At 44.2% G+C, this 25,382-nt stretch overlaps 2 protein-coding genes across 9 annotated transcripts in view; one reads left to right on the top strand and one right to left on the bottom strand.

Moving 5' to 3' along the window:
* The first annotated feature begins 45 nt into the window (after window positions 1-45).
* On the top strand, window positions 46-10,474 carry TRIM59 (tripartite motif containing 59). 4 transcript variants are annotated; one of them, XM_048955430.1, is made up of 2 exons: window positions 46-1,487; window positions 7,342-10,474. In XM_048955430.1, the coding sequence occupies exons 1-2, from the start codon at window positions 1,422-1,424 to the stop codon at window positions 8,569-8,571; spliced, it is 1,296 nt and encodes a 431-aa protein (XP_048811387.1). In that variant the 5' UTR covers window positions 46-1,421; the 3' UTR covers window positions 8,572-10,474. The 4 variants fall into 4 exon arrangements, with proteins under 4 accessions (XP_048811387.1, XP_048811388.1, XP_048811389.1 ...); XM_048955431.1 differs by lacking the exon at window positions 46-1,487 and adding an exon at window positions 4,490-4,585; XM_048955432.1 differs by lacking the exon at window positions 46-1,487 and adding an exon at window positions 4,503-4,580.
* A 1,279-nt stretch (window positions 10,475-11,753) lies between these two features.
* The window catches only part of SMC4 (structural maintenance of chromosomes 4), a 33,662-nt gene continuing 20,033 nt past the window's right edge, over window positions 11,754-25,382 (bottom strand). For 4 of the 5 annotated variants that reach the window (XM_048955423.1, XM_048955426.1, XM_048955424.1 and 1 more), the window contains exons 9-24: window positions 25,141-25,291; window positions 24,695-24,859; window positions 23,667-23,900; window positions 23,030-23,215; window positions 21,884-22,045; window positions 21,316-21,541; window positions 21,142-21,221; window positions 19,367-19,519; window positions 19,096-19,222; window positions 18,560-18,749; window positions 17,579-17,723; window positions 16,942-17,115; window positions 15,683-15,865; window positions 14,822-15,054; window positions 14,058-14,241; window positions 11,754-12,746 (exon numbers count right to left, since the gene is read on the bottom strand). In XM_048955423.1, the coding sequence (XP_048811380.1) occupies window positions 12,549-12,746; window positions 14,058-14,241; window positions 14,822-15,054; window positions 15,683-15,865; window positions 16,942-17,115; window positions 17,579-17,723; window positions 18,560-18,749; window positions 19,096-19,222; window positions 19,367-19,519; window positions 21,142-21,221; window positions 21,316-21,541; window positions 21,884-22,045; window positions 23,030-23,215; window positions 23,667-23,900; window positions 24,695-24,859; window positions 25,141-25,291 (2,791 nt within the window). In that variant the 3' untranslated portion in view covers window positions 11,754-12,548. Of the gene's footprint in view, window positions 12,747-14,057; window positions 14,242-14,821; window positions 15,055-15,682; window positions 15,866-16,941; window positions 17,116-17,578; window positions 17,724-18,559; window positions 18,750-19,095; window positions 19,223-19,366; window positions 19,520-21,141; window positions 21,222-21,315; window positions 21,542-21,883; window positions 22,046-23,029; window positions 23,216-23,666; window positions 23,901-24,694; window positions 24,860-25,140; window positions 25,292-25,382 lie in introns of those variants that run through there. The other variant, XR_007378947.1, reaches the window with a different exon arrangement.

The following is a 25,382-nucleotide window of genomic DNA, read 5'->3' as shown; positions in this document are numbered from 1 at the left end:
CTCCACTGTCTGACTCGTTTACGTGCCGTACATCAGCGCATCGTGCACTGTGCTACGTGGGCTTGGCACGGTGGTTTTTGGTGCTTTGCCCAATTATGCAGTGTGTGTTAGCTGAAGTAGGGGTGTTTTTGTGTAAAATCAAACTACCTCAGAGGGGAGGGGAGAGTTGCCGTGCTGTGTGTGTTTGTTTGGAGAAGCTGGTGTGCTGGAAGTGAAATTTCACTCAGGTCGCACACGAAGTCTGTGGTGTGATGTGCTGGAGAAGATGGCTGCCTTGTTGGTCGAGGGGAGAGGAGATCAGCTGTTTGTAGCAGTGTGTAGGTTTGAAGCAGGAAGAAAAGGAAACAACACTGCGCAAGGTCCTACAGCTCTGCTGCCCCTTCCTGCTGTCACATTCTTGCATAGAATCTCCTTAACCCTCTGCTCCTCTACCCTCAGCCTGCACCTTTTTACACGGAGCGTTCTCAGTGTTTTATTTAAAAATCCAAAAAGGCTAAAGCAGGAAATTCACCTGCTTCTCAGCACATCCTGTCCCTACTCTACGCCAAAATATTGGAAGGTTGAATAGCCCAGCATCCACTGGGGGGCAGCAGTCGGAGAGAATTTGTTTGGCTAATGCCTTCTTTTTTTTCTCCCCCAAAAAGCTTTTGTTTAAGGTAATTGTGTTCCCGGGGAAAGGGGAGTTGTGGGATGAAGGTTTACTTCTGGAACACCAATCAGGTGGTAAAAGCTTGGAAACGGGAATGGCAGAGGTACCAGAATTACCTGAGGGTGCAGCCTTGTCACTGGGTGATGGCCACAAGTCAGTTTTGTGTCTGGAGGGTTGGATGTATTTTAGCTTATAACATTATAGAATGATGGAAATGCTCCTTTGACAGAAAGAACTCAGGTGTTTCTTTTTTACCAGTAGAGATACGACATGAAGTGCCCTTCTCAAGAATGAGAATGCTCAGAATGCTGCTCTGTGATATTTGGATTGTCATCATGCAGTTGCTAACTTCTTAATCTCAGGTCAGCTCTCAGAAAAATAACCAAGCGTGCAGAGGTGGGGTCACACATTAACCTGCTTTCTCAGTATTGGGCAATACAAAAAGAGCTGTTAAGCCGTATTTAATATAGTAGAGGTTTAATAAATAAATGAAAGATCAGAAGTTGATTTCTAGCATAAGCTATTCCAGGTAGGCTTTTAATTCCAAGGAGCAGCATTGTAAGACAAATAGCTGCCTGGGGTTTTAGGGCTGGAGTTAGCTGATGTAACCAGGAGGAACAGCTCTGTGAAGGATATTAGGCTTCATCTGGACAAACAGCCTTAGAGAAGTTGACCCTATTTCTTTCTCTCCCATTCCTGGATGAGGAATAGCTCCTGGCTGCGTGAAGCCCTTCAGCCTCGGGGAGCCACTTGTTGGATGCATGAAGCTTGAATGGGGAAACACCTTTCCTGTTTTCTTTGTGCAGCTGTATCATCTGATGGATCACAAGCAGCCTTGGTGAGTTGTCTGCTTCTGCTGTTTTGGTCACGGAATGAGTTGGCTTTGCTAATTAAACTGTGGCTAAGATAACTTAGTCCTGAGTAAGAGAAGCTGATCTCTCCAGTGAGGAATCCTCTTTCACACAGTCTCAAAACCCTCGTGGAGTAAAAAAAGCTGTGGATGTGCAAGGGAGAAAGAAGAGTGGCATTTTCTTACTGAAAGTGAAGAAATCTGCGTGTATTTGTTTACAACTCCTATCGTATAGTTTATTGCTTAAATTGCTGAATTACTTCTGCTGTTTTATAATTAAGAATGTCTTCATGTTAATACTTGTAGACTTTGCCACTTTTAACTATAAATGTTTCCTCAGCTCTGCATGTCACCAAATTACTGGCAGGAATGTTGGTCACAAGGCTGGAAGCAATTACAGAAGTCATGCATCTGGATCAAATAGACTTTATGAAAGGGAACTTAGTAGCAGAAAATGTGTTGAGTTTACAAACTCTTGGTAATAGCAAGTTTTAGCCACTGCCAGAGTAAAACTCAGAAGGCACATGGTTTATTGAAAGAGTTAACATTGCTTTAGTACCTACAAGAAGAGTGACTGGAAATTTAATTTCCATAAAGAAATTCCATTATTACTTGTAAATCCCTTGAAATGGGGTTGCTGTGTTTATTCTGCTGCTTTGGTGTGCTCCAAAGCTAAGAACAACTTATCTACACCAGTTTCAATAGCTTGAAGAAAATATTCTTGATCGACTTTAAGTGACTATAAAATAACATTGAAATGACAGATGTGGGAAGCTCTGACTGCAGTCTTATCTGTAAATACGTTACAGAAGTTGTGCAACTCGATGGAAAAGCATGTGCTTGTTGTCAGACTGAGTACTGGCAGCACGAGGTAGCAGGAGAAAGCACGAGTGTCATTCTTAGAATAGGGTTTTTTTCAAAGTAAAGCTTGCAGCATCTTGAGAATTTCTAGTTCTCTTAAGTACTTGAGAATAAACTGGCTACAAACCACCATAAGCTGTTATTCAGATCATCGGCTGTTTTGTAAATTGTTGGCAAAAGCTCCCTTGTTTGAGCTGCTTCTTTAGGAACTTGTTCCCTGAGACTTTTGAGGGAGTAGTGGAAGGAATTAATATCTATTTATCTATATATTCTGTATTAAGTAGTCTCTGTACCCTGGAAACAAAGTCAATTCCAGGCTGAGTGTCCATGCCACTGGGACTCTTTCAGGCACTGTAGGTTACTAGGAGGTCTTTGGTGCAGTTGCAGAGGATTTAGAATAGGTTTCTGAGTAAAGTAGCAGTGCATTTCTACCCATCAGGACACAAACAGGAGTTTTGGGGAGATGGAGAAGTTTCTCTCAAGAAACATGACATTCTCAGCTTGGTTGTATTGTGAACCCAAAGAAGGGTTTCCTCATGACTTACAGATTTAAGGGGATTAACTGCTGAATGGTGTTCCAGATGACTCTCTTTGCACCGAGACACAACTGATACCTATGTTGCTGTGCCTCTGTTATGTTTGTGGGCTTACCCACTTTGCACTACCTGTTCATCTTCAAAACTTTGTTACCACTGTCATGTTTCTGCACTCTGAATTGGATGGACTGTGATTCATCGGGCTGTTAGCGCAGCAGGCCTCCTAGCACAGTGTGAAGGGAGCTTTCTCAAGCTATTCTTTCATAAGGGCTCTGGCATTAGCACACTGCAGGCTGTCAGCTGTGCAGATAGAACACTGACCCACTGTCTTGCTCATAACAAATTGTCAGCTGCAGAGTTCTGCTCAGAGGTGCTACTTGTTCCCAACATTTCAATTGGTGAAGATTTGCTAGCAACAAAACATCCATGTGGCTGAAACTTTTTCTACAAATCAGACTGAAGGGGAGAATGATGTTTTGGATTTAAAGATTTCTGTATCTGGCTTAAGTTATTTTTTTGTTTTTTTTTCCTTGCTCAAATAGTAAATAAAATCTTCAGGGTGACATCTCTGTAACAAAAAGGGGGCTACTGTCTCAGTGGTCTGTCAGTGAACGAACACGTGCTGTATCCAAGCTCATCTCTGACTTACTGTGAGATGTGCTGCCAATAGCTGCTCTCTGAGAAACCATTTTCTGGGTTGCTCTTGAGGTGGGTTCTTACTGAGCCCACGTGGCTGCTTGAGCATCCTGCAAATGGATGAGGCCACCTCTGTGATGGGTGCCTGAGTTCTGCAGCTGCTGGGTGACGTGGATGTAGGGGCAGGGGACAAGGTGAACGCAGTCTGCAGGTACACGTTTGTGGTACTGTCAGCAGGCAAAACGAGCACAAATGGCAGGGATCTGCCCACCTGAAATTAAAGAAAATACACAATTTAAATGATTTTGTCAGTGCAAGCAACTTCTAACGTCTGATGATTTCAACTCAGGCAGATTTCTGGCTTGACACGAGGTGCTTTGTGCCTGCCTCCTGTGATGTGTTCCTGGGCTTGTGAGCAAACCAAAGGAACGCTGTGAGCAGCACTTCTGCTTTTGGACAGGTGGAGTAATGGAATGCAATATGTAATGAAGCTACAGAGCTTGGGAAAGCAATGTGCCCTGTTGGGACAATAAGAGAAAAAAAATATTGCAAAACAAATCTATAAAATACTGCCATCCATACGGCAACAACAGCAGTATGCAAAATTTCTCTGGAAATACAACCAGGGTAAAAAGTTTGTGCTGCTTTCACCTCTATTAGCTGCTTTGGTTCCACAAACCCACGATAAATGGAACCCATTGCACGAAGAACCGTGTCTCTTATTGTGTCATTTCGACTTCCTTTTTCTTTCGCCTCGCTTTGGGCTCTGTGTCACTCCTGGGCACGATGTCTTTTGGAGGACCGCTGTTGGGGCGCGGCACAGGGAGCGCGGATGGGAAACCGTAGTTTGCCTGTGGGGCAAATTGCAATTTGCGCTACAGCGAGGAGAGTTGGGGGGGAGGGGGCGCTGGTAACGGCTGCCGCCCGGCTCCGCCCCGCGCGCCGACCGTTTACTTTCGAACGGCGCAGCCGTTGGCGCTGCGGCGCATGCGCGGCTCGGCGCTCTGAGGAGAGCGGCGGAGCCGTGAGGGGCGGCCGGCGAGGCGCGGTGAGGTGAGGGAGAGGGTGGGAGGCTGGGGGCTGCGCGAGGCGATTACCGGCGTGCGGAAGGCGCGGGATCCTCACCGCCCGGGGCTCTCGGCTCGGGCGAGAACGAATCTGGGCCGCTCGCGGAGCCCGAATCGAACCCGCGGCGTATCGGCCGGGCGGGCCGCGTCGTTCCGTCGCCGTGGGACTGCGGAGCGGTCGGGGCTCGGCTGTACGGGCCGCTTTTCCCGCGCAGCCCCGCCGTGCGCCCGCAGCGAGAGCCCTACAGGACGCAGGCGCCGTTCCGCTCGTCGGCCCTCGGCTCCCCCTCCGTACAGCCCGGTCACCTCGGTGGTTTTTGATGTATTTCTTTACGTTGAAAGCGCGCTCGTTTAGAAACTGCTCGGCACGGCGGCGTTTGGCCCGCGGGATGCGACCTCCGCCTCCGGGCCGCGCGCTCCTCACGGCCTCTGCGAGGGCCGCCGAGCTGGGCCGATGGCGCGGAAAGGCGACGGAGCGTTGCTGCGACGCGGCTGTGGGATGTCGGTGGCACCGAGTCGTGTCCCGTCCTCGCTGGGATGCGAAGTTTGGGGCTGTGCTGTTGGGTTGGCTGCCGGCGTTGTTACCTTCGTTGGAACCCGGCAGGCACCGCTCGTCCCGATGAACCAACGCCGGGCTGCACTGTTGTGCCTGTTGTGTTTGCTGAGCGTACGTTCTGTCGTGCTTCAGCACGGCGGTGACCTTGAAGTGGAAAATACTGCCTATGTGTCATTTAATCGCTTATTTATTTCCTTAACGCAAACTTGGGCTTCTACACTAGTGATGCAGGGGGGTACTGCGGACCTCTGTAACATCAGGAGGCAGCTTTTCTGGTGCTGGTTTAGCTTGGCTGCAGTGAGCTGTTGGCAGCACCAAACTCCTGGGGTCAGACTGGAGCTGGCTTAGGTTCACGGCTGCTAGCTGGTGCCAAATTCACCTTTTAAGAGTTTATCAGCTTATTACAGCTGACTTCTGTTGTAGAATGGTTACTTATTTATCAACACAGCCATATTCTAGATATAGTAGTTACTGGACAAGTGCTTGTATAATTAATGAGACGAGCAGTGGCTGACTCTCTAGGTCAGGAATGCAGTGTTGTCACTGAATACACTGCATTACTTCGTTCCATCTAAATGAAAGCTTACTTTTAGAATCAAATTAATTAGATCCTTGAAGTCTGTACAAAGAATGTCAAACTAATGAATTTTAAAACATAGCTGTGGCAGATATGCTATATTATGTGCTTTTATCTCGTCTACGGCGTTGCTAATTACAGGGGGGTAAGCTGACAGCTGCTCATTGGGCCTGCTATTGCTGCAAGCTTTCAGAAACCCAGCATGCTCCCAGCATGGTTACACTTGAAATTTTAACATGTCTTCTAGCCTGTAATTTGCTTACACTGTTTGGCTCTCCTGTGATGAATGTGTGTTTAGATGAATATATTTGCTACCAAAGCTCTGGACAGGAAAACATTTCCCGCCTTTACAGAATCACAGGGTTGGAAGGGACCTCAAGGATTATGAATCTCCAACCCCCCCACCAATGCAGGGCCACCAACCTCCACATTTCATAGCAGCCCAGGGCCCCATCCAACCTGGCCTTGAACACCTCCAGGGATGCACGGGGCATCACAGCCTCTCTGGGCAGCTGTTCCAGCACCTCACCACTCTCTCTGTAAAGAATTTCCCCCCGGCACCTTCATCCTGCCTTTTGTTTTTATCCTGGGAAAGTTTTTCTTGTTCCTTGCTGAACTGCTGCTAGGTCTGGATCTCCCTTCCTTGGCATTTCCCATCTCTGGCAGCCTCCTGCCTTCCTTCCGCTGGTGCCCGTGTGCAGTCTGCTTTCCATGCAGCACGTGGGGGCATTTGGTGCCTTCCTGGGCAGGGGCTGTGCAGGAGCCCCACACTGAGTCCTGGCTGCCCTGCCTGTGTGTGCTCACAGGAGTTACAGGAGCTGCGTAACAGTGCGAGAGGAAAGCAGTCTGTTTCTTCCTCTGCTTCTGTGAGAGCAAGCAAATACTTTGCAGTTAGAAGTGTCTTTGAAGATTATTTTGATCTTGCACTTTATCTTATGTGTGTTGTTTGTGAGGAACGTTTCCCTTTTGTAATGGTTCATTGGAAGGGAACTACTGCCCTGGACTTAGGAAAAAATAATGGTTGCAAACATTATTAACAAAGTCTGTGGGCTTTGTACTTCTGTTGGCTCCATGTATGTAGGAGAAAATAATGAGGATGCTGCTAAGGATTTTTTTTCCCAACCATGAATGAAAACTTAAAATTCAGCAAAGTGGAAGTGGTGTTCCCAAAATTGACGATAGGTTTATTAGTGTGCACGCTTAAATGTTTTTCCCACATTAATTGACTCTCAGAAAATAATGCATGCAGTCAGTGAAAGCAGATTTGTTTGGCTTGGCTGTGTTATTGGCATGCTTTAGTTCTGGTGTCTGGGGCATGGCTTACAAATGTGAAATGTGCAAATCAGGGGAACCTCAGGGTGTCACAATGACTCCGTGGAAAAGCTGGAAAGTAAAGATGTGGCTCCCACACCTTGTGTAGGAGCCCTGGGAGGTTTAGTTTTACTCCCAGTACCTTGGGAGTATTTGAGTTTTTTATCATAGTTTTTTTTCCCGTTAGCAGTGAACATGTCGGTGTAGCTTAGGTTGTTGGTTATTACATTTCTTTAGGAGAATGAGACAACTTTGCAAGATAGTGAGAAGAAAAATCAGAGTTCTTTTTCTTTTGCAGGACATGCATCAGTTTGAGGAAGAGCTGACGTGCTCCATTTGCTACAGCCTGTTTGAAGACCCGCGCGTCCTGCCTTGTTCGCACACCTTCTGCAGGAGCTGCCTGGAAGGTGTCATCCAGCTGTCGAGCAACTTCTCCATTTGGAGACCCCTGAGAGTTCCTCTGAAGTGCCCCAACTGCAGGAGCGTGGTTGAGATCCCTGCCTCGGGCACCGAGGCGCTGCCCATCAACTTTGCTCTGAAGGCCATCATCGAGAAGTGCCGCCAGGAGGACGGCTGCGACGTGGCCACCTGCAGTGAGCACTACAGGCAGCCCCTGAACGTCTACTGCCTTCTGGACAGAAAGCTCGTGTGCGGCCACTGCCTTACGATAGGGAAACACAACGGCCATCCCATCGATGACCTTCACAGCGCCTACCTAAAAGAGAAGGAGTCTTCTGGGAAGATTCTCGAGCAATTAACTGATAAGCACTGGTCTAACGTGTGCTTGCTTATTGAAAAGCTGAAAGAACAGAAGTCGCAGTGTGAAAGCGTCGTACAAGATGATAAGAAGGCAGTGGTGCAGTACTTTAAGAAGCTCAGTGAGACACTGGAACATAAAAAACAAGTTCTGCTGGCTGCGCTGGATGAAATCAACAGACAAATTTTAGAAGAATATGAACCTCACATTGAGAAGTTGAAAAAAATAAGGGAAGAACAGCTGGAATTAATGTCACTGAACACTTCTATTCAGAAGGAAGAGTCTCCACTCGTTTTTCTGGAGAAGGTGGACAACGTGCATCAACGTATCAAAGCTCTGAAAGAGAAGGAGCTGCCCGATGTTAAAGCTGTGGAGATTTACCCACGGGTTGGACACCTGTTGAAGGACGTGTGGTCTAAAACTGAAGTCGGTCAGATCAACAAGATCCTGACTCCGAAAATAAAACTGGTTCCAAAAAGGAAACTGCGCAGCAAGAGCAGTGAAAAGGAAGGAGGAAAACCTGAAGAACTTCTGCAGGCTGCAAATCCTCTGTCAGTCACCTTTATTCTCACAGTAATCATAGCGATAGCTGTGCTTTCATTTCACAAACCGATATCAGGGGTTGTCATTGAATCCATTCCCACTTATATTTCAGATTTCTTGTTCTTTGTTTATCAAGATTTCTGCACCTGGTGGCAGAACGCAGTGGATGTGGTGTGCCAGAAATTGAGTTTACTGGCAGAGTTTTTAGGGAGAATTGTTCCTATTTGACTGTGTCAGCGATCAGATTTAACGTCAGAAAGAAACAGCACCATGTCTTTGAAGTTTCAATTGAAAAGCCAAGTTGTTAGAACTGTGCTTTTTTCTTTCTTTTCCCATATCCTTCCTTTTTCAGTACAGCTTTCCTCTCAGTTCACAGTTAGGCAGAGGAGAAGGTTCACAAAGAAGAGGATTTTTCATCTGCTCACGTGTAAGGGAGGAAAGCAGGTGTTTAAACTGGAAGCTGTCAGAAACGATGCGTGTGTCAGAAAGCTGCAATCAGCTTACAAACTGTAAGTGGCAGAGAGCAATCTCCAGTTTGTGGGAACTCCTTGAACGCCTACTTTGGAAAAAAAATAATGGTAGCATAAATGGAAATATTTTTTTAATAGAAGCAGTACAGCATGAAGGTTTTTAAAAGCACCTGACCGCTCACTGGCTGCTCCCGGACGAGTCAGTCTGGTCTGGTGTGCATAGAGCTCTTGTGCTGCCTTTTATCGATCTCTTTTTAACTGACGTGGCTGTAGGCTTTAAGTCATGTGTTCATGGACCTGGTTTTCATTTTGTGTGTTCTTGGCTGCTGTGACACAACCCTGTTTACAGAGCAGCATCTGTGGTACCTGTGGTGAAATACTGCACACAGCTTTTAGTGCCAGCTGTGCACAGATCAGGTATTGATTCTCAGTGCTCATAATGATCCTTGACTTTCTGCTGAAAGATTTAGTGTGCAGTGGAAATAGATACATACTGCAATAAGTACCGAAACTCCCTTCAAAATCAGCCACATAAGCATTTCAGATGTTATCAAGAGTCCTTAAACAACTTGAAAATGAGTGTAAATCTATTTCTAGCTTTTCAGCACAAATGATGGAGACTTTAACTTGATGTAGAAGAAAAGCCATAGCATCTTGTTCTGCAGTCAAATAATTGGTAACATGCTTCTCTTCCTGGGATGAGGTACTAAACTCACAATGAAAGCAGATTTTGACCTGCAGTTATTAACAGATTGATTACAGGCTGGAATAATTAACTGTTGCAGTTAGAGCTGCAGAACACAGAGAAGTTTACAAACATGAATCTATGTCTGATTTTGACTCAGTGCAAATAATAGTATGTTCTAGCACAGCAGCATTCCTTGGGCGCTTTGTTCTTTAAAGATACTCAAGCTGTTGAACTGGTGATGTAACTGTGAGGCCAGCTTTCACAACGCCGTGTTTTGAAACCCTTGTGCCAACCCAGAGCTGCCTGCCCTACCAGCAGGTGCTGCTGGGGGGTCCTGCAGAGCAGCAATTGCTGCCACTGGTGTCAGTGAGGGCTGAGAGCAGGGCTGATGCTCAGGTGTGACGCTGCTGTATTCCTGAAGCCGAGGTAAAATCCTAAGCTTATCGGTGTCCTCATATGATGGTGTTGGTAAAACAGTCTCACCCAGCGGTGGCTGTGCAGCAGCCTTCTCTGCAGCGTGGTGGTTCACACTGCTCAGATTGCACTGAAATGTCAGTGCTGAGCAGAGCTTTGGAGGAGCAGGCCTCTGCCCTGCCTGCCTCTGGTTTGTGCCTCCAGCACGAGCGATGGCAGGTCGCCCTGTGCTGCTGGATTGTGAGCTCGCTGTCGGCGCAGCCTGGACTGGGTGAGCGCCCAGCGAAACTGGCGGTGGGCTCTGTGTCTTTCTGTGCAGCCCTGCTGGATGGCTGCCACCTGCACACTGACTCTCACAACCTGGTGCTACGTCTGCTGCCACACAAATCTGCTTTTTTTATTTTCACGACTTTTACAAATCTTACGGAAAGTTTATAATGCAATTTTATTTTTCCAGATTACGTGAATTTATAAGATGTCTTTATCACTGATTGATAGAAACGTTTAGTACTCGTACTTCTCGGTGTACCATATATTTTAATAAATTTGCATATTCTTACATTAGAGTTGGCTAACACCTTGATTTCCTCCCTGATCACTCTCCCTCTAATCCTGGACAGCTGGAAGCACTTGGGGACTGGACTGGGGCTATGAGACAGAGCAGCAGGGCTCGCTGGAGCTAGAATGTGGGTATTAAACAGTGCTTGATTTGATTTCTTCTCTTCCTCTTGCCCTGTTTTTTGTAGCATAGACCATTTAGAGTCTCTGAAAGAGTTTGGCCAGTGTGGATTTCAAGTTATTTGCATTGTTCACTGCAGGCCTGTCTGGGAGTCTGCAGGAGGTGGGCTAACTCTGGCTGAGTGGAGGTGCAGGCTGAGCTGCTCTCGCTCCCTCAGGAGGACAAAATACTGCAGAGAAGGTCATGGGTCAGGATGGGGGCAGGGAGAGCGCTCAGCAGCTGTGGCCAAAACAACTTCACCTGCAGGAAGATTAATTTATTGTCGCTTCATACTGAAGGATGGTGAGAACTGAATGCTGCAACTGCCATAAATCTATCCTCTGTCAAGGTCATGAGATGGGAGAAACCACAACTGCACTGCACTCGTGGCTGACATTAGGATGGGGCAGAGAAAGGCCTTGCATTTTCTGTCTTTAGTGTTGATTTTCACTGCTGCTGATCTGTGTTCTGAAAATGATCTGACAGTAACCAGGATGGCTTTCTGGCCCCAATTCAAATAGTCTGCATGTACGTTTTTATTCTGTGCCTGTGAATTTGCAGCTGGTGATATTTGGTGTAATCACTGTGCAGAGCAGCTTTCACTGTAACGTTAAACATGGGCTTTTCCCCTCAGTTGACAGGCTGTTCAGTTACACCACCTCCAGTTTGGCAGGGCAGCTGTGCTGGTGAGCCTGCCCTGCTGCCAGGTGAGTGCAGGCTGGTACAGGGAGCACCAGCACCACTCAGCCTCTTCAGTTGTGGGGAGGCTTCAGGGTCAGTGTGTGCTGTGTAACAGGACTGTGACAAAGTGCAGGGAGCTTGAAGTGTGCTGAGTGGGAGAAGGTGAGAGGGAAATGTAAAGACAAATAGCACAGGAAAGAGTGAACTGTCATCCTAGAACTGAGCAAAGCAAGCTTTTCTACTATGGGCATCTTACAAGAGCAAGCACATCAGTGACTGGTTATCTTTTTCTTTAAGGAAATAGGCGGATAACTGCTGCTGGCTTAAGCTAACAGGAGTGACATGAAGCAGCATTTAGGACACAGCTGTTTTCTGTCAAAAGGAGATAGCGGCATACAGCAGTGAGGAACCTCATCCCAAGGTAGGAGACACTTCCAGCTCAGGAGCTGGTTATTAGTGATCACCACTTCTGGAGTGCAGTTCCAGCTCCTAAAAATACAAAGACAACTTTCAAAGCAAAACATGGGTACAGAAGTGCTGACACCACAGTGATGGAAACAGAGAGCTTTAATGGATAGGCAGGCATCAGGAATAGGGCACAGATTGAAATGTTCTTACCTCTACAAGTGAAAACATGTTAGAAATGATGGTGAGAGCAAGCAGGTGAGTCGCTGTGGGACTGATAAACTGTAAGTGTACAACAGCCACAGGAAGAGAAGTGTTGTCCTGCCTGTGTAATTACAGGAAGACAGAGAAGGGAACAACAGCCAAACTAGTTCAGTGCAAAATGTTCCCAGTGTCTGATTCCTAGAGCACAGCTTTGAGAGCAGCCAGAAATAGAAGTCCGTTCCATTTTACAGCCTTATTAATGCAAATTATTTTATATATTGACTTCACTTACTGGAACACACACATTAAAATGCTTTGGTATTTAAATAAGGATGCTCTCTGTTGGTGTTTGAAAGCAATTTGCTTCCTTTAGTACGCAGAGGGGGAAAAAAAGTCCTGAATTGACATAATAATTGAAATAATAGCTTTTATTTTAATCAGTTCATATAATTAAGACCCATAGAGACTGTATGATAAAGAATGCCATTTATTTAGATTTGTTTTTATTAACAGTCTAAAGAGACTCCAATCTAAAGAGAAAAATCTCAAAATACAAAAGTATATTTAAAAAAATACAGTAAGCAGCAGCAAGAACATTAATTTACATGGGAAAGTTTCTGTTTTTTCATTCACTCTGGTTTTGAGCCACGCTGTGCTCAGCAATGCCCAGCTCCATCAGTCCTTTGGCTGCAATGACTTTGGGGTTTGTAGCCACACTCTTGGTGGTGTTGTGAGTCTTGTAAATCCCAATCAGCCTGTCTGCAATCTCAAACATGTTGTTCCGCAGGGAGATGATGATGAACTGCGCGTTTTTTGTCTGCTCCTGGAACAAAAGGTATTCGTGTGAGCTCAGGGCTTTGGGGAAGCTGCACTCTTGCATGGTCTCCACATCCAGCTTTAAGAACTGCTGACACATCCCTGTAAATGTTCAGTGCACAATGCAGTCCAGCAGCTCTGCAGGTCGTCTGCTTTTGGCTGAGTGCTGCCTTGGCTTTCAGCACAAAGCATTTTCAACTGACTCAAGCAACAGCTTTCCCCCTTTTTTTTTTCCTTTCACATTGACCTGTTCAAGTGAACTGAATTAAATAAAAGCATACGTAAATGTTTGCAGAATTTCAGTTTGCCCCAGTCTTAATGTGAATTTCACTAGCTTTCCTGAAGGCTGCCTGACTTACCTGAATTGTCCTAACGAGGGCTCCTTTAGGAATGGAAAGGAAATGAAATGAAACCTATCTCCACACGCTGAGAACTGGGGGAAGCAAAGCCCTTGTGGAAGGGGACAAGCTCTGAAGAAGGAAAGCAGTTCTGTGATCCTGAGGCACGATGGCACAAGATAACCAAGCATCTACCTTGGCTGGTGCTTTCAAAATAAAACCACCTTTTTTCCCTTAGTAACTCAGTGTAAGGTCACACGTGTGAAAACACAAGTACTGTGGAAGCAAAGTTTAAGGTGCTTCCCTAGCTTGAAGCAGTTAAACTTTGGCATTTCCAGCCTGTTCCCAAAATGGGTTATACTTTGAGTAATTCTGAAAATTTCAATTTTAAATTAGCAGGAACTGCAGCAATGTAAATGCTTGCTTGGCTTAAATGTGGTGACGATAGAAATATCAGTGCTTTTCCTTTCAGGCTTTCAAAAGAGACAGATCCAATAAACCTGCCTGCTGCAGCCTGAGAGAATGAAAGGCAAGTAAAAATCCTTTGGCTTTGGCTGCACCTCAGAATGAAGTCATGAGCCTGGATGTGTGAACGCCCTACCAGGAGCAGCTCAGCTGAGTGGGGCTGATCAGTTTGAGTGGAAGTAAGTTTTAAAGAGAAAGGAGTTGCAGCAGGGCTGTGCTGAACTGCAGCGCTGTTGGCAAACTCTTTGCTCTTTAGATGGCTTTCCAAAACGTGCAGTGAAGATGTAGGGAATAATTACAGATCTTCCGTTAGCAACACAACTTCAAGAAAGCAGCAGTCTAGAAAAAACAGGCAGAAAACTACATTCTGAGCAGCTTTCTGAACATCTGCTTAGCACAGATGTTTGAAAACACTGCCTCTTACAAAGCCTGAATCTGGCTGTAACTTTGTTACCACTTTCCCTTTTCGTGGCAGAGAAGGCACAGGTCGCACTGCAGTAGCTGCCAGTACTTACATATATGTAAAATGCTACGATGGATACATTTTTGAAGTCAAGTGCTGCATCGATCTCATCCATAAAATACAGTGGTGTTGGCTTGTAATGATGAAGTGCAAAAACTAGAGCCAGTGAACTGAGAGTCTTCTCTCCTCCTGATAAGTTAAATATCTTCTTCCAGCTTTTCTTGGGAGGCCGAACGCTGAAACAAAATCAGTTTGTAAATTACTCCTGCTCATGAATCAAGGAACAGGCCGTGCTGACGAGCCACAAGGCAGCAGGGAGGTCGTGGAGCAGCTCCCTGGGCACACACAGCTACGTGTCAGCTGCTGCCTGCCTGGGCTGGAGCTGCTGCGACACTCGTTTGTTCTCTGTGGGACCTGCAACATTGAAGAACTACTATTTCATTATGTTTCAAAAGTGTTGTTCTATTCTTAAAGCAATGAATATACTTGAGGGCTATTGATGGCAGAACCATGTCTGCTTGCCACTGTGATCTGACACGATTCCTCAGGCAAATGAAATGGTTTGGGAAACAAGAAACCTGGAACATTACTTTGAAATCAAAGCTTTCTAACTGTTGTTTGTTAGTTCTGTGTTTCCTGAAGTGAAATGAATATTACTCAGAGCTAAAAGGTTGTGGCTTCTGTGAGTATCTTGCCAGTATTTGCCAAGAGATGGGACTACCATGGTTAGCTGTGAAGTTTACTGTAAAAATGGGTTTTAAAAAGGCAATACAGTGCCGAGGAATTGCAGCCACAATGCCAAGTATTTTCACATACCTGAACATGATTCCCTCAGAGAAGGGATCCAGGCTGTCTACGAGTTCTAACTCAGCATCTCCTCCCAAAGTCAGCATCTGGTAGTTCTCCTTCAGTTTATTTGTTATTACATTAAATCCTGCCATAAATTCATTTAGCCTCTGCTTTCTGAGATCTTCAAAAGCTTGTCTAAATCTGTCTCTCTCATTGGTAATGTCATCCAATTCAGCCACCCGTTTTAAGTACAGCTCCTCCTGCAAAGAACAACAATGACACACAACAAAACCAAAGTGCAGTTAAAGAAGCTGCTTCTATTTTAGATTTTATGCCACTTTTCTTTCTACCATTTGAAAACTTATTTTTCCCAGAATGACCAACAGCCTTGAAGTAAAAAGGAGCTGAGAACAAACCCTCCCTCTTTTTGCTGTTCACTTCTAACGTGGACTCCCTCAGCCATTTAATTAACTTGAAATTGTAATTAACTGATGAATGCCTATTTTAGTAGCTCTGTGCTTCGGGTAATCTTACAGCTCTGCCCATAAGAGCTGTGGGCAGTTGGCAGCTGTGGGCAGAGCAGCTCTCAAGCACTCTGGAAGAGCAGCGCAGAAAAGCAGCTCCCATCTGCATTTAATCAACCTGTCTCAACAGCTACAGATGTCTGCTTGACACCATCTGACAGCACGGGGTCACTGCCTGTCTTTATGTGTCAGCAGTCAGTGCGTAAAGGTTTTGCCTTCTTCCCCTGGGATGAGGCAATACTGGGCAAGAAAACCTGAATAAACCGATCCTTAAAAAGCCAAACGTGTTTTGGACGAGGCAAAGCCACGCTGCTGTGCAATATCAAAGCAATGAATCTGCTGCATGGCAGTAGCAGAGCTTTACCTTCCTCCTGTACTCTGCAATAGCACCAAGGTTGGGTTTCATTTCATGGCACTGTGCTTCCAAGAGAGCTATTTGATTAGTGATAACGTCCGGATCCTTGATAGCCTCAAGCTCTTCTTGACTGAGCACTGGGAGCTCTTCGGGTGGCTTATCTTCTATGGGATGCAATGATAATTTTGATATCTAAAAATCAAAATCAGTTACTAGAAATCTAAAGATGACATCAATTATCACACGAACATGCTTCCAAAATAAATATTTTTGGTGTTAGTAGACACTGAACCTTCCAAGCATTCAAAACTTCTGCATGCCAGACAACAAACGCTGCATCCTGTTGTTTTGTGCCTGAAGATTTACTCTCAGAAATGGATGTTTCTGTGCATGGAGCAGCAGCAGGCAATGTGGGTCTCATCTCTGCTTCCCTCATCCTTGAAGTTTCTTTCTACCATTTGAAAACTTTTTGAGAACAAACCCTTTTAATTTAATACCTTGTATTTGCAAGATTGAAAAGCTGCTGAACGCCACTGCTGAGCAGCTGCTCTAGCTGTCCTCAAAGGAGCAAGGATGCAAAGAGCACTGCAGGATCATCTGCTGGTCTACATCTTATCTGGCCTTTTCCCCTATGCACACACCGTGTTTGTGCACATTGCATAGGTCATGAAGAACAAAGCAAAGGCAGCCCCAGCCATTGCCTCTGACTGACTGTGCACTCAGGGAGCCCATGGGCAAAGAAGTCAGGTTTCTGAGCAGAATTGCTTCCAGAAGAATTAATCACCATTCCCAGCTGATTGAAGACGCTCCTGCTGTGATTTGTCCTGTTTTAAAGAACAGCTTAGTGGATACAGCACTGAATGTTTTCCATTTCCTACTCCTCTTTGCTTCTCTCACCTTCCTAAGAAGGGTTTTTTTGTTGTTTTTATTCCCCCAGTATCTACTGAGAGAACAGCCAGGCACAGAAAGCCCCTTAGTTGGTATTTATTGCCTACTATTTTGCCTTTGTTGCTTTTCATTGCTCTTAAACAGCACTACATCAGTTACAGTTACCCCACCATTCTTTCATAAAGAAAAAACGTGGAAAGCCAGAAGCTAAATCATTTCATTCACGTCATCCTTTTTTAAACAGGTTTTTAAAGGACAAACAATACTTTGCTGTAAATGATGAGCTGAATGTCATTTTTTGCCCAAATTACATTTCCTACTCCGTTAACTATTATCAGGACGCCATAATTCACCTTCTACGAACTGAAAAACTTGCTTACCTCCTTCTGCCAGTATTTAACCTTCGACTGATGTGTAGAAATATGACTGTCAATTTGCTCAATTTTGAACTTGATATTGAGGGCTTCCTTCCGCAGTTCGTGTTCGTCATCCTGAATGGCCCTCATCTCCTGCAGCAAAGCGCGGTGCTCCTCCTGCACGGCCGGCAGCGCTTCCTGCAGCAGTGGCACACAGAGGGCAGTGCTCAGTTGCCAGGGAAATTCACCCTCACCTTCCAGCCCAGTTCTCACCAGCTATTCACACAGTGACTCTCCACAGCCCTGAGTATGGCTGTAAATAAAACACACTCTAACAGCTTAACCTGGTGCGCGAGTTCTGAAACAGCAGCTGGGAAAACGCGCTGCAGCTTATATTTGACATCCAGATGTGGATGAAGCAAGTCCTACACTAATGTTTTAATGATGGTTTAGATTAGTGTCATGAGGTCAGGCTCGAATTGCAAGGTAGCTCTTCAAATGGAGCTATCTGCTCATTTCTGTATTCTAGGCCTGCCTGCAGTGTCAAGGATGAAAGTTAGCAGCACTGATTAAGACTCCTTTGGTACAACAAATGCTACGTGCAGTTCGTTTCAGACTGCATCCTCTAGGAAGAGGTACACCAAATTAACATTAGACTTACTTCAGCTTGCTTGCAGTCATTCAGAACCCCTGTAGCTTTGTCTTCTAGTGTAGTCAGCTCTTCTGTCAAGTCTTTAATTTCTTTCTCATTGTCTCCAATCTCCTTCTCCGTGCGAAGAACAGAATCTTCAGACTTTTTCAGGTTTCTGAACGGACACCAAGACATCCATGTACTTCACAAGTGCAAGTACAACACCAGAGAATCCAGAAGCACAGCCTTGCTTATAAAAAACGTTCCCTAGATATTGGTAATCAAACAGGAAGCAGTGATGTGTGCACAAACCCTCACACACTGGGGATACACGGGTAAGACAAAGCTGTCTTCTGTAAACACAAACATGCAGCTGGTTCCTTCACACTGTTGTGAGTTCACTCTCACTATGCATCGTTAAGCTAACATAAAAACAGCCCATTTTCTTTCTGACACACTTCACAATGGAATTAGTCCTTCAGATCTGAACTGCTTCACTGCATGCCAATAACGGTTATTCCTAATTTTTTCCTGATGTTGTATTTTAGTGATAGGCAGAAAAAACTGATTAAAGGGGACTTCTAAATCACCTTTTGGACTGCCAAACGTTTACTGCCTTTTAACTCCAACGCAAGCAGCTTTTAGCTTGGTGCATGCAAATGAAAACTAAGATTTTCAGATGGAGAGACTTTTAGCCATGGCACCAATTGCTGCAGGTCCTGATGTCGGCAGATGCAGCTGTTTGAAGACTGAAGGGACTCTCCTTGATCAGGTGTCACTAAGCTTTCTAGGTCTCTGCTCCTCTGCCTGTAAAGCACACTAATTAACAAAGACCTCTAAATTAATTAACAAAACCTTAATCAAGAGCCAGTTTCAGTTTGAGGTGTCTGTTAGAGAAAAAGGCCGTGATCTTCTCCTTCCAGTTTCCTCTGCTGCAAGGAAAGGAAAGCACACCCCCATCCTGACAGATCCCCAAGTACAGACAGCCTTTAAAACTGATGTGTACTGTACCTTTGTGCAGTCTTGATTGCCACTTGGGCTTTAGTAATAGCTGAAGTACATTCATCTATTTCTTGGTTGATCTTATCAACTTTGTCTTGCTGTGTTTTAAGTTTACGATTATTGAAATCAATTATGAGGTTATGTAATCGTTTAACTTCACTTTCCATTCTACCAGCTTGCTCAGAAACACGCTCATAATCTGTTGGTAAACAAAGTAAGTGTTAATGACGTGACGTGGCCTCTAGACTCAGTTCTGTCTCTCTCAATCGTCTGGCAGAAACATCCCAGATATTTATAACCTTTAGTGCAATTGAAGAAGTAAAGCATCTGCCTGCTGTTGATGCTGCATTGCTCAAAAGAGGAACACAGGACATCCAAAGTAAAGTAAGAAAGAGCTGTGTGCTCTTTCTTAAAATGCTACAAAAGCAGAGTGGTGAGTACTGCACTGGCAACGTGCAAGAACAAAGCCTTAGCATTCACTCCTGCGTTGGTAAATGAACATGACTACAGCTTTTATCTGCAATCCCTCTCTCCACAGTAAGTACCTTTCTTATAACTACTGAGGACTTTCTCCAATTCCTTCTGTTTGTTTTTGTCTGGAGCAGCAGCAGTTACATTTGCTTCAAGTTCCTTAACTTGGCCTTTTAGATGAATTTCTTGTTCAGAAAAACTCTACAGAAAACAACAGATCAGTGTTAGAATCCCATACTTTAGGAAAGGTCTCTGATACTGACAAAGGTGACATTAACTTGAGGCTGAGGAGCTGTTCTCCTGCATATAGAAACCAGATGCTGCCTCAGTGACCAGCTTGTTCACCTGGATGCTCGCTGTGTACTTTTCTAAAGTATTTCTCATTTCCCGCACGTTTTTCTCTAGCTTTGTTATGTCTTCTTCCAGTTGTAATTTTTCTTCTTCACACTGCACTGCTCGTATGGAATCCCTCTGCAGTTCAGATTCCAGTCTGTCGATCTACACAAAAATGAAACACAATCACTCACAGATGTCACCACCACAAACACAAGTATTCATTCACGTGCTGGGCAGTCCACAATCTCTTAAAACACAGAAAGTGCTGTAACAACTTGAGACTTTTCTAAAGCTGGACAGAACATGGAGGCTGCTGAGAACCCCGATGATAAGCGGTGTTAGGAAGACAGGCTTCTTGAAATTTACCTTGAAAGAGCAGAAGGATAAAGATACATCTCAGATCTCAGCCAATTTTCTGTTTCTACAAACAGAAAACTGCCTAACAGGCACAGACACAAACATACTTCTTCGGGTTGGAGGTGCCCCAGGTACACAGCAGGACTGACAACAGAGAAATCAAGCTATAGCCACTGATGTTTACTGAGTGCCACAGTATGTCCAACGGACCAAATAAAACAGGGGTAAGCATGTCTCTTGGAGAGAACTAACCTTGGGTAAATCTGATGCCTGAAGACAAGGAATAGCAGTCTTCCCTATTACTAGGATAGAAATACGAGCTGGCTTATGTATTTATTGATCCTTTTCGAGACTGGGACAATAACAGTTTGTCTGTGAGATCAATTTATTAGTTCAACACACACTCGACATTATATGAATGGCCTTGACAAAAGCTGCCATGTCAAACCCTCTGGTGTTTGCAGAGCTGTAACTTCTCTTGGTTAATATAATCCTATTTTCCAAGCTAAGTGAAGGTGAAAATACAGGAGAAAAATAGATATCTTTTTTAACCCTCCAAAGATAAAACCAAGTAGTGCTGAAACACGAGCAAGGACAGCAAGAATGGTGGCTCAATTATCTCCTCCAGCAGAGAAACCTTCATGTTGAGTTGGAACTTGGGGTTCCCCAACATGAATGTGTTTCCACATAGAAATAGTAACCACCGTTTCTGTGTTTTCAACCAGAAATACATACAACCCCTGCACTGGCTTACAGCTCTCGTTCCTAAAGAACAAGAAGTTCATTCTCTATTGGAGAGGACTGACCTCAGGAGCCACTGTCTGCTTGCTAGTTGCAGGGGGGAGCCTGCCTCCTTGCAGAGGTGTTACTGGTGTGGTTTGATCTTGGGTTGACCAGCAGATACTATGTGAAAAGGACACTGTCTACAGTTCTGTCTGCACTAAATACAAGTACAGAGTCAAACCCAAATAAATTCAGATGGCAAGGAAGTATTTGGATTTCTCCAAGTGTTGTTGACAAAAAATTTGAAGGAAGATGTTGCCAGCCCCTGAGAAATCTTACAATGACACAAAACGTTGGACAAAATCTTTCTTTTCCTGCCATGAGTTTGCATATACTTCTCTGCAGCACAGTGGCTCCTTACAGTCAATCTCTTCCACGTTCTCACACCTACCTTCAGTCAGTTTCCAAGCTATCAAAGGTAGCATGAAGGAACCAGAAGTAAATAGCAGGCATATGATGGTTGGGGTATGAAAAAGTGCACTTAAGAGCAACAGAACCCACGTTCAGCTTTTTTCAGCTTTCAGTCACCATCAGAATATCTTACGTCTTGTTAACGACTCGTACCGTCATACAAGCGTGTATGAACCGTCAAAACATAACAAACTCCACAGAAATTGCACTTTTAGTTAGGATTATGCACTAACCTCCTCTGGAGAAACATCAGTTACAACTGAGGAGCCCATTCTGCCCTTCATTACTTTGCCCCCACCACCAGTCATTGTTCCTGAAGCGGTGAAAGAGGAAGAGAAGTCAGCATGCTTCATTTTGCTTAGATAGCACTGACAAAGTGCTGAACATGTAAGCTTACACTTAAATACCTGACTGCTCAATGATTTCTCCTTTCAGCGTTACAACCCTCCACCTTTTATCTCTTTGGAATGCTATTCTGGTAGCATCTTCCAAGTCCTTGACCACCAGGGTATCACGTAAGGCAAAATAAAAAGCTGGGGAAAAGTTCTCATCTTCTACTTTCACCAGGTCAATCAGGCGAGGCGCGTTTTCAGGGGTTGGGATTTTTGCAAGATTTTTCTTCCATACAGCCATCTGCATAAAAGAATGTAAACAGATGAACACGGGTTCCTTTGGCTAGAATAACGAAATGATGCCATAATTTAAGACATGCCAAGGCTTTAAAGCAAATGTAAATGTTCTCTAGTTAAATGTAACTTCTCAGAATGGTGAAACTTCCTTTCTTAGGAGTCTCTCTAGCTTGGATCTGTACTGACTTGGATTACAATTAAACATTTTGCACTTTAGCTTTACCTGCATTAATACTTATTCAGTGCAATATATCAATGTAACACGTATTTGTATGTACATAAACATCACTGTGCATCTTAGGGTAAATCAACAACGCAACTTGTTTTGCCCAGCACCAGTACTGACTTTGTCCAGGGCTATAAACGTGGCAGCTCCAATTTCTGTTCTCTTTAGGAATTCCACGCATTCCTGCGCAATATCGATCGTGTCAACAACGATGAAGTCCAGGGCAGCACAGGAGGATGAAATAGCAACATCATACTTCTCATCAATAGCTCCCAGGTCTCCCTAAGAATGGAAGGGGGAACAGAGAGGGGGGACAGAAACACTGTCATTAGCTGGGCATCAATGGTTTGTCTTGGTGTTGAGAGGTACGACAAATGCTTTACAGAGAACGAGACGAGGTGAAAATAAATTACAGAACTTTTTTGCCAAGTAATTTAAACCTCAGTTAAATTTTGGGAATTAATATCACACCTGACTTCTGTACACTGCTATTCATGTACCTCTCCTATGTAGTTCCATAATAGAATATGGATTCATACTTAGCATTTCAAAAGCAGTAATTCTGACACAGCAGTGTGGTAGCTGTGGATTTCTTTTCTGTAGATAAATGGCAAATTTTATATGCCAGTATTTTAGTGAGGCGGTCTGGCCTAGCAAAATCATTTTGTATATTCTGTGTATGGTTCTACCACTGATCTGCTGGGTAGCACTTCTCAACTCAGATACCCCCGCAAGCATTCCTGCACACAGCTGCAAAATGGTGTCAGGTTATTGGTCTCCTTTGAAAATCTTTTCTTATCTGCAGGTTAACGAACCAGCACGCACAGCCAGCCAGTTACCCAACAACACCTTAACCTCAGTCCTTCCTCTGACAAGTGGTAACACAGCATAAAACAAAGCAAACACCAGCGGTGGCAGACAGCTGTGTGCTGCCATCTCAACTATGTCCTTTAAATCTACCTATACCTCAGGTTTTCAAATCCACATGCACTGAGTGTTCTGAAGCAGAATCTTCTTTGAGGAGCAAGAGAGGCAAAGAGACAGCAGCAGAATGTAACATTATCACAGGTGTACTGATATATGCATTGTTTGATTCCAGAAAGAAAAAAGGAACAAAGAGCTCCAGTTGAGTGTTGCATTGCCTCCTACTACAGTTGAGCAGCATTTTCAGACCTTTACCTATTCCACCTTTCCCCTACTCAGAGAAAAACCACTCTACTCCCATGAAGTCTAAGACAAAATCTGTAACAGCCTTTTAAAATTTACCAGTCTTCCATGTATTCCAGAAATTCTCCCCGACCTCTTCTGCTCAAGCAGAGCCTCCAGCACTTTTCCTCGACTGCGGTGCTGTGCTAAAGAGCTTTTGGCTTCTTCTACTTTTTGACGGAGATTTCGAACAACATCCTGAGCACTCAATTCCTCTTCTTTCAGCTTCTCAAGCTTGTTCTCTTTCTAATGGGTACAAGAGAGATGTTAGCCACAAGAAACCTTCGGTACTCTAGACTTGGATTCATGGCTCTGTAAGCAATAAAGCAGCCACTGAAAAACTGAAGTAGCAAAACATTCATCAGCAAAATGGCTGTTATTTGTACACCTGGAAACAGATACAGCAGCTCATGCTCGTGTGAATCAGGCTTACACCGAGGTATCGGAATTATTTTTTCTACAGGGAAGAGAGGGGAGCATGAGGTGAAATTCAAATGGCTCAGAAGCATGGCTGTTCATTTATTTTACCGTGTCCAATTAGTACATTTAAACTGATTTCCTTGTAGAGATGCATGAGATTTAATTTCCTGTGTTTAATGTTAATATTTTCTTCAAGCAAAACGAGTTTGAAATCAGATAATTAACTTTGGTGATTAATTAAGTATCTGAATGTAGTTGTTAAATTCCGAGGTCTCACCTCCTTTAATTCCAGCTCAGCTGCAGGTAACTTTATATCTAGATCTTTAATAGCAGCCTTCCTTTGCTTCAGAGTGTCAGAAGTGGCCGTCAGAGCCTCCTTTGCCTTGCTGAGCTGAGACACAGCAGTGTTGTAGCGGGTGAGGTAGATGTCGAGTTCTGCCTGTGCCACATCCATCTTGGAACGCGCGTCATTCACCGTCTTACAGAACTCCACCAGCTCTTTCTCTTTGCCCTGCAGAGACGGATGTTACCGACCGAAACGCACTGGGGGATTTGCTGTGTCAGTCATGCTGAGTGAAAAGCAGCAAGGACACCAGCAGGTTGTTTTACTGGCAGGGAACAGATACGAAAACCGTTCAATAGAAGAGCAGGTACATCTCTCTGAATCGGTTAATATATTCCTTATGGAAGTGCTTTTTTCCATAGCTATAAAGAGCACTGTGGAATTACCTTAAACCATTTCCATACAAGCATTGCATCACCTTAACTTGAAGCTGTGGAGAACACTCCCAGCTAAATTTGTACTAAATTTGTACTGAATTACAGATCAAAAGGAGAAAGCGTTCAGTGCAGGAAACAGACCTTGACATTTATAGAATAAATGTTCAGTCTCCAGATCGTTCATGATTGGGCAGCCAATATCAACAGCAGTAAGTGTTGCAGTAGTTGTGTATGCATTGAAAGACAGACCACAGCTGTGCACAAGGCTCAGAACACAGCATTTCAATATCAGATTATTATTTTCAAGTAAGTGTTGGCTTGAACATTTTGATGGGAGAAAATTCAAGAGTGTTCTAGTAGTGGAGGTGTAGATTTATTTAATGTATGTGTATGAACGATATCCTTAATAACTTATCACTATCAGAAGCAAACAACTTCATGAGAATGAATTAGCTACTGTAAGCTCTAAGTTAGCCTCCATCAAATCAGCACAAGGAACACTACCAGATAAATCACATCTTCCTTCCATTTCCCACTCCAAAAGCTGCACCTCGGTTAAAACAGAAAGTGTGCGAGTCAACAAACCTCTTTTTCTTTCTGAATTTCTCGTGTTTCTTCTTGAAGACTACTCATAACCTGCTTGAGTTTTTCCTCCTCTTTGTCTTTTGCCTTTTCAAGAAGCTCTTTCTTAGATGTTGCATCGCTGATGGTTTTTTCACTACTGGAGGGCACGTTTTTCAGCTCTTCCACCTAAAGAAGGACAAAATTAACTCCCTCTTCAACCGAAACAGAACAGTTTGGCTGCATCTTTAAACCCTGCCTTTCAAATTTAAAGTGATGAGCAAACAAAAACCGAGCTGAAAAATGACAAAATATCAGAGTGAAAAAAAATTAAAACATTTTTAAGCCTTCTCTGTTGCACAAAGTAGAACTGGTGTCCTTTGTTCCTCTTATCCAGCTGCATGAAGATGCTCTCATCTAGAGCAACCAGGTGCATTTCTTTATGGAAAGCAAGCTGCAGTTCACTCTACCTTTTCTTTGTCCTTTTGAAGTTGCTTCTCCAGTTTTTTAGCCTTGCTTTTGGCGTGCTTCAGTTTTTCCCTTACTTCAACATCCTGCAAATCCAACTGAGTAAATTTATTTTTATTTTCCTCTATGAACACTGTAATTTTATCGATTTTCCTAGAAGGAAAACAAGAAAGAATTATCTATTCCATATCTTAAACAAAATAACATCAGTAGAACTTGGCTGAGTAAGTGAGCATGCAGGACT

This window comes from Lagopus muta, chromosome 9 (genome assembly GCF_023343835.1).
Source record: "Lagopus muta isolate bLagMut1 chromosome 9, bLagMut1 primary, whole genome shotgun sequence".
Taxonomy (NCBI): Eukaryota; Metazoa; Chordata; class Aves; order Galliformes; family Phasianidae; genus Lagopus; species Lagopus muta.
Note: the sequence above shows the minus strand (reverse complement) of the source record. Positions and strands in the feature narration are given on the sequence as shown.

What these genes read in the sequence shown, in the direction of transcription:
- TRIM59 (XM_048955429.1), top strand. Translation starts at nt 5,054, where the DNA reads ATGGCGCGGAAAGGCGACGGAGCGTTGCTGCGACGCGGCTGTGGGATG. An exon ending in GCCTGTTGTGTTTGCTGAGC is followed by an intron (nt 5,267 to 7,341) that starts GTACGTTCTGTC and finishes TTTCTTTTGCAG; the next exon opens with GACATGCATCAGTTTGAGGA.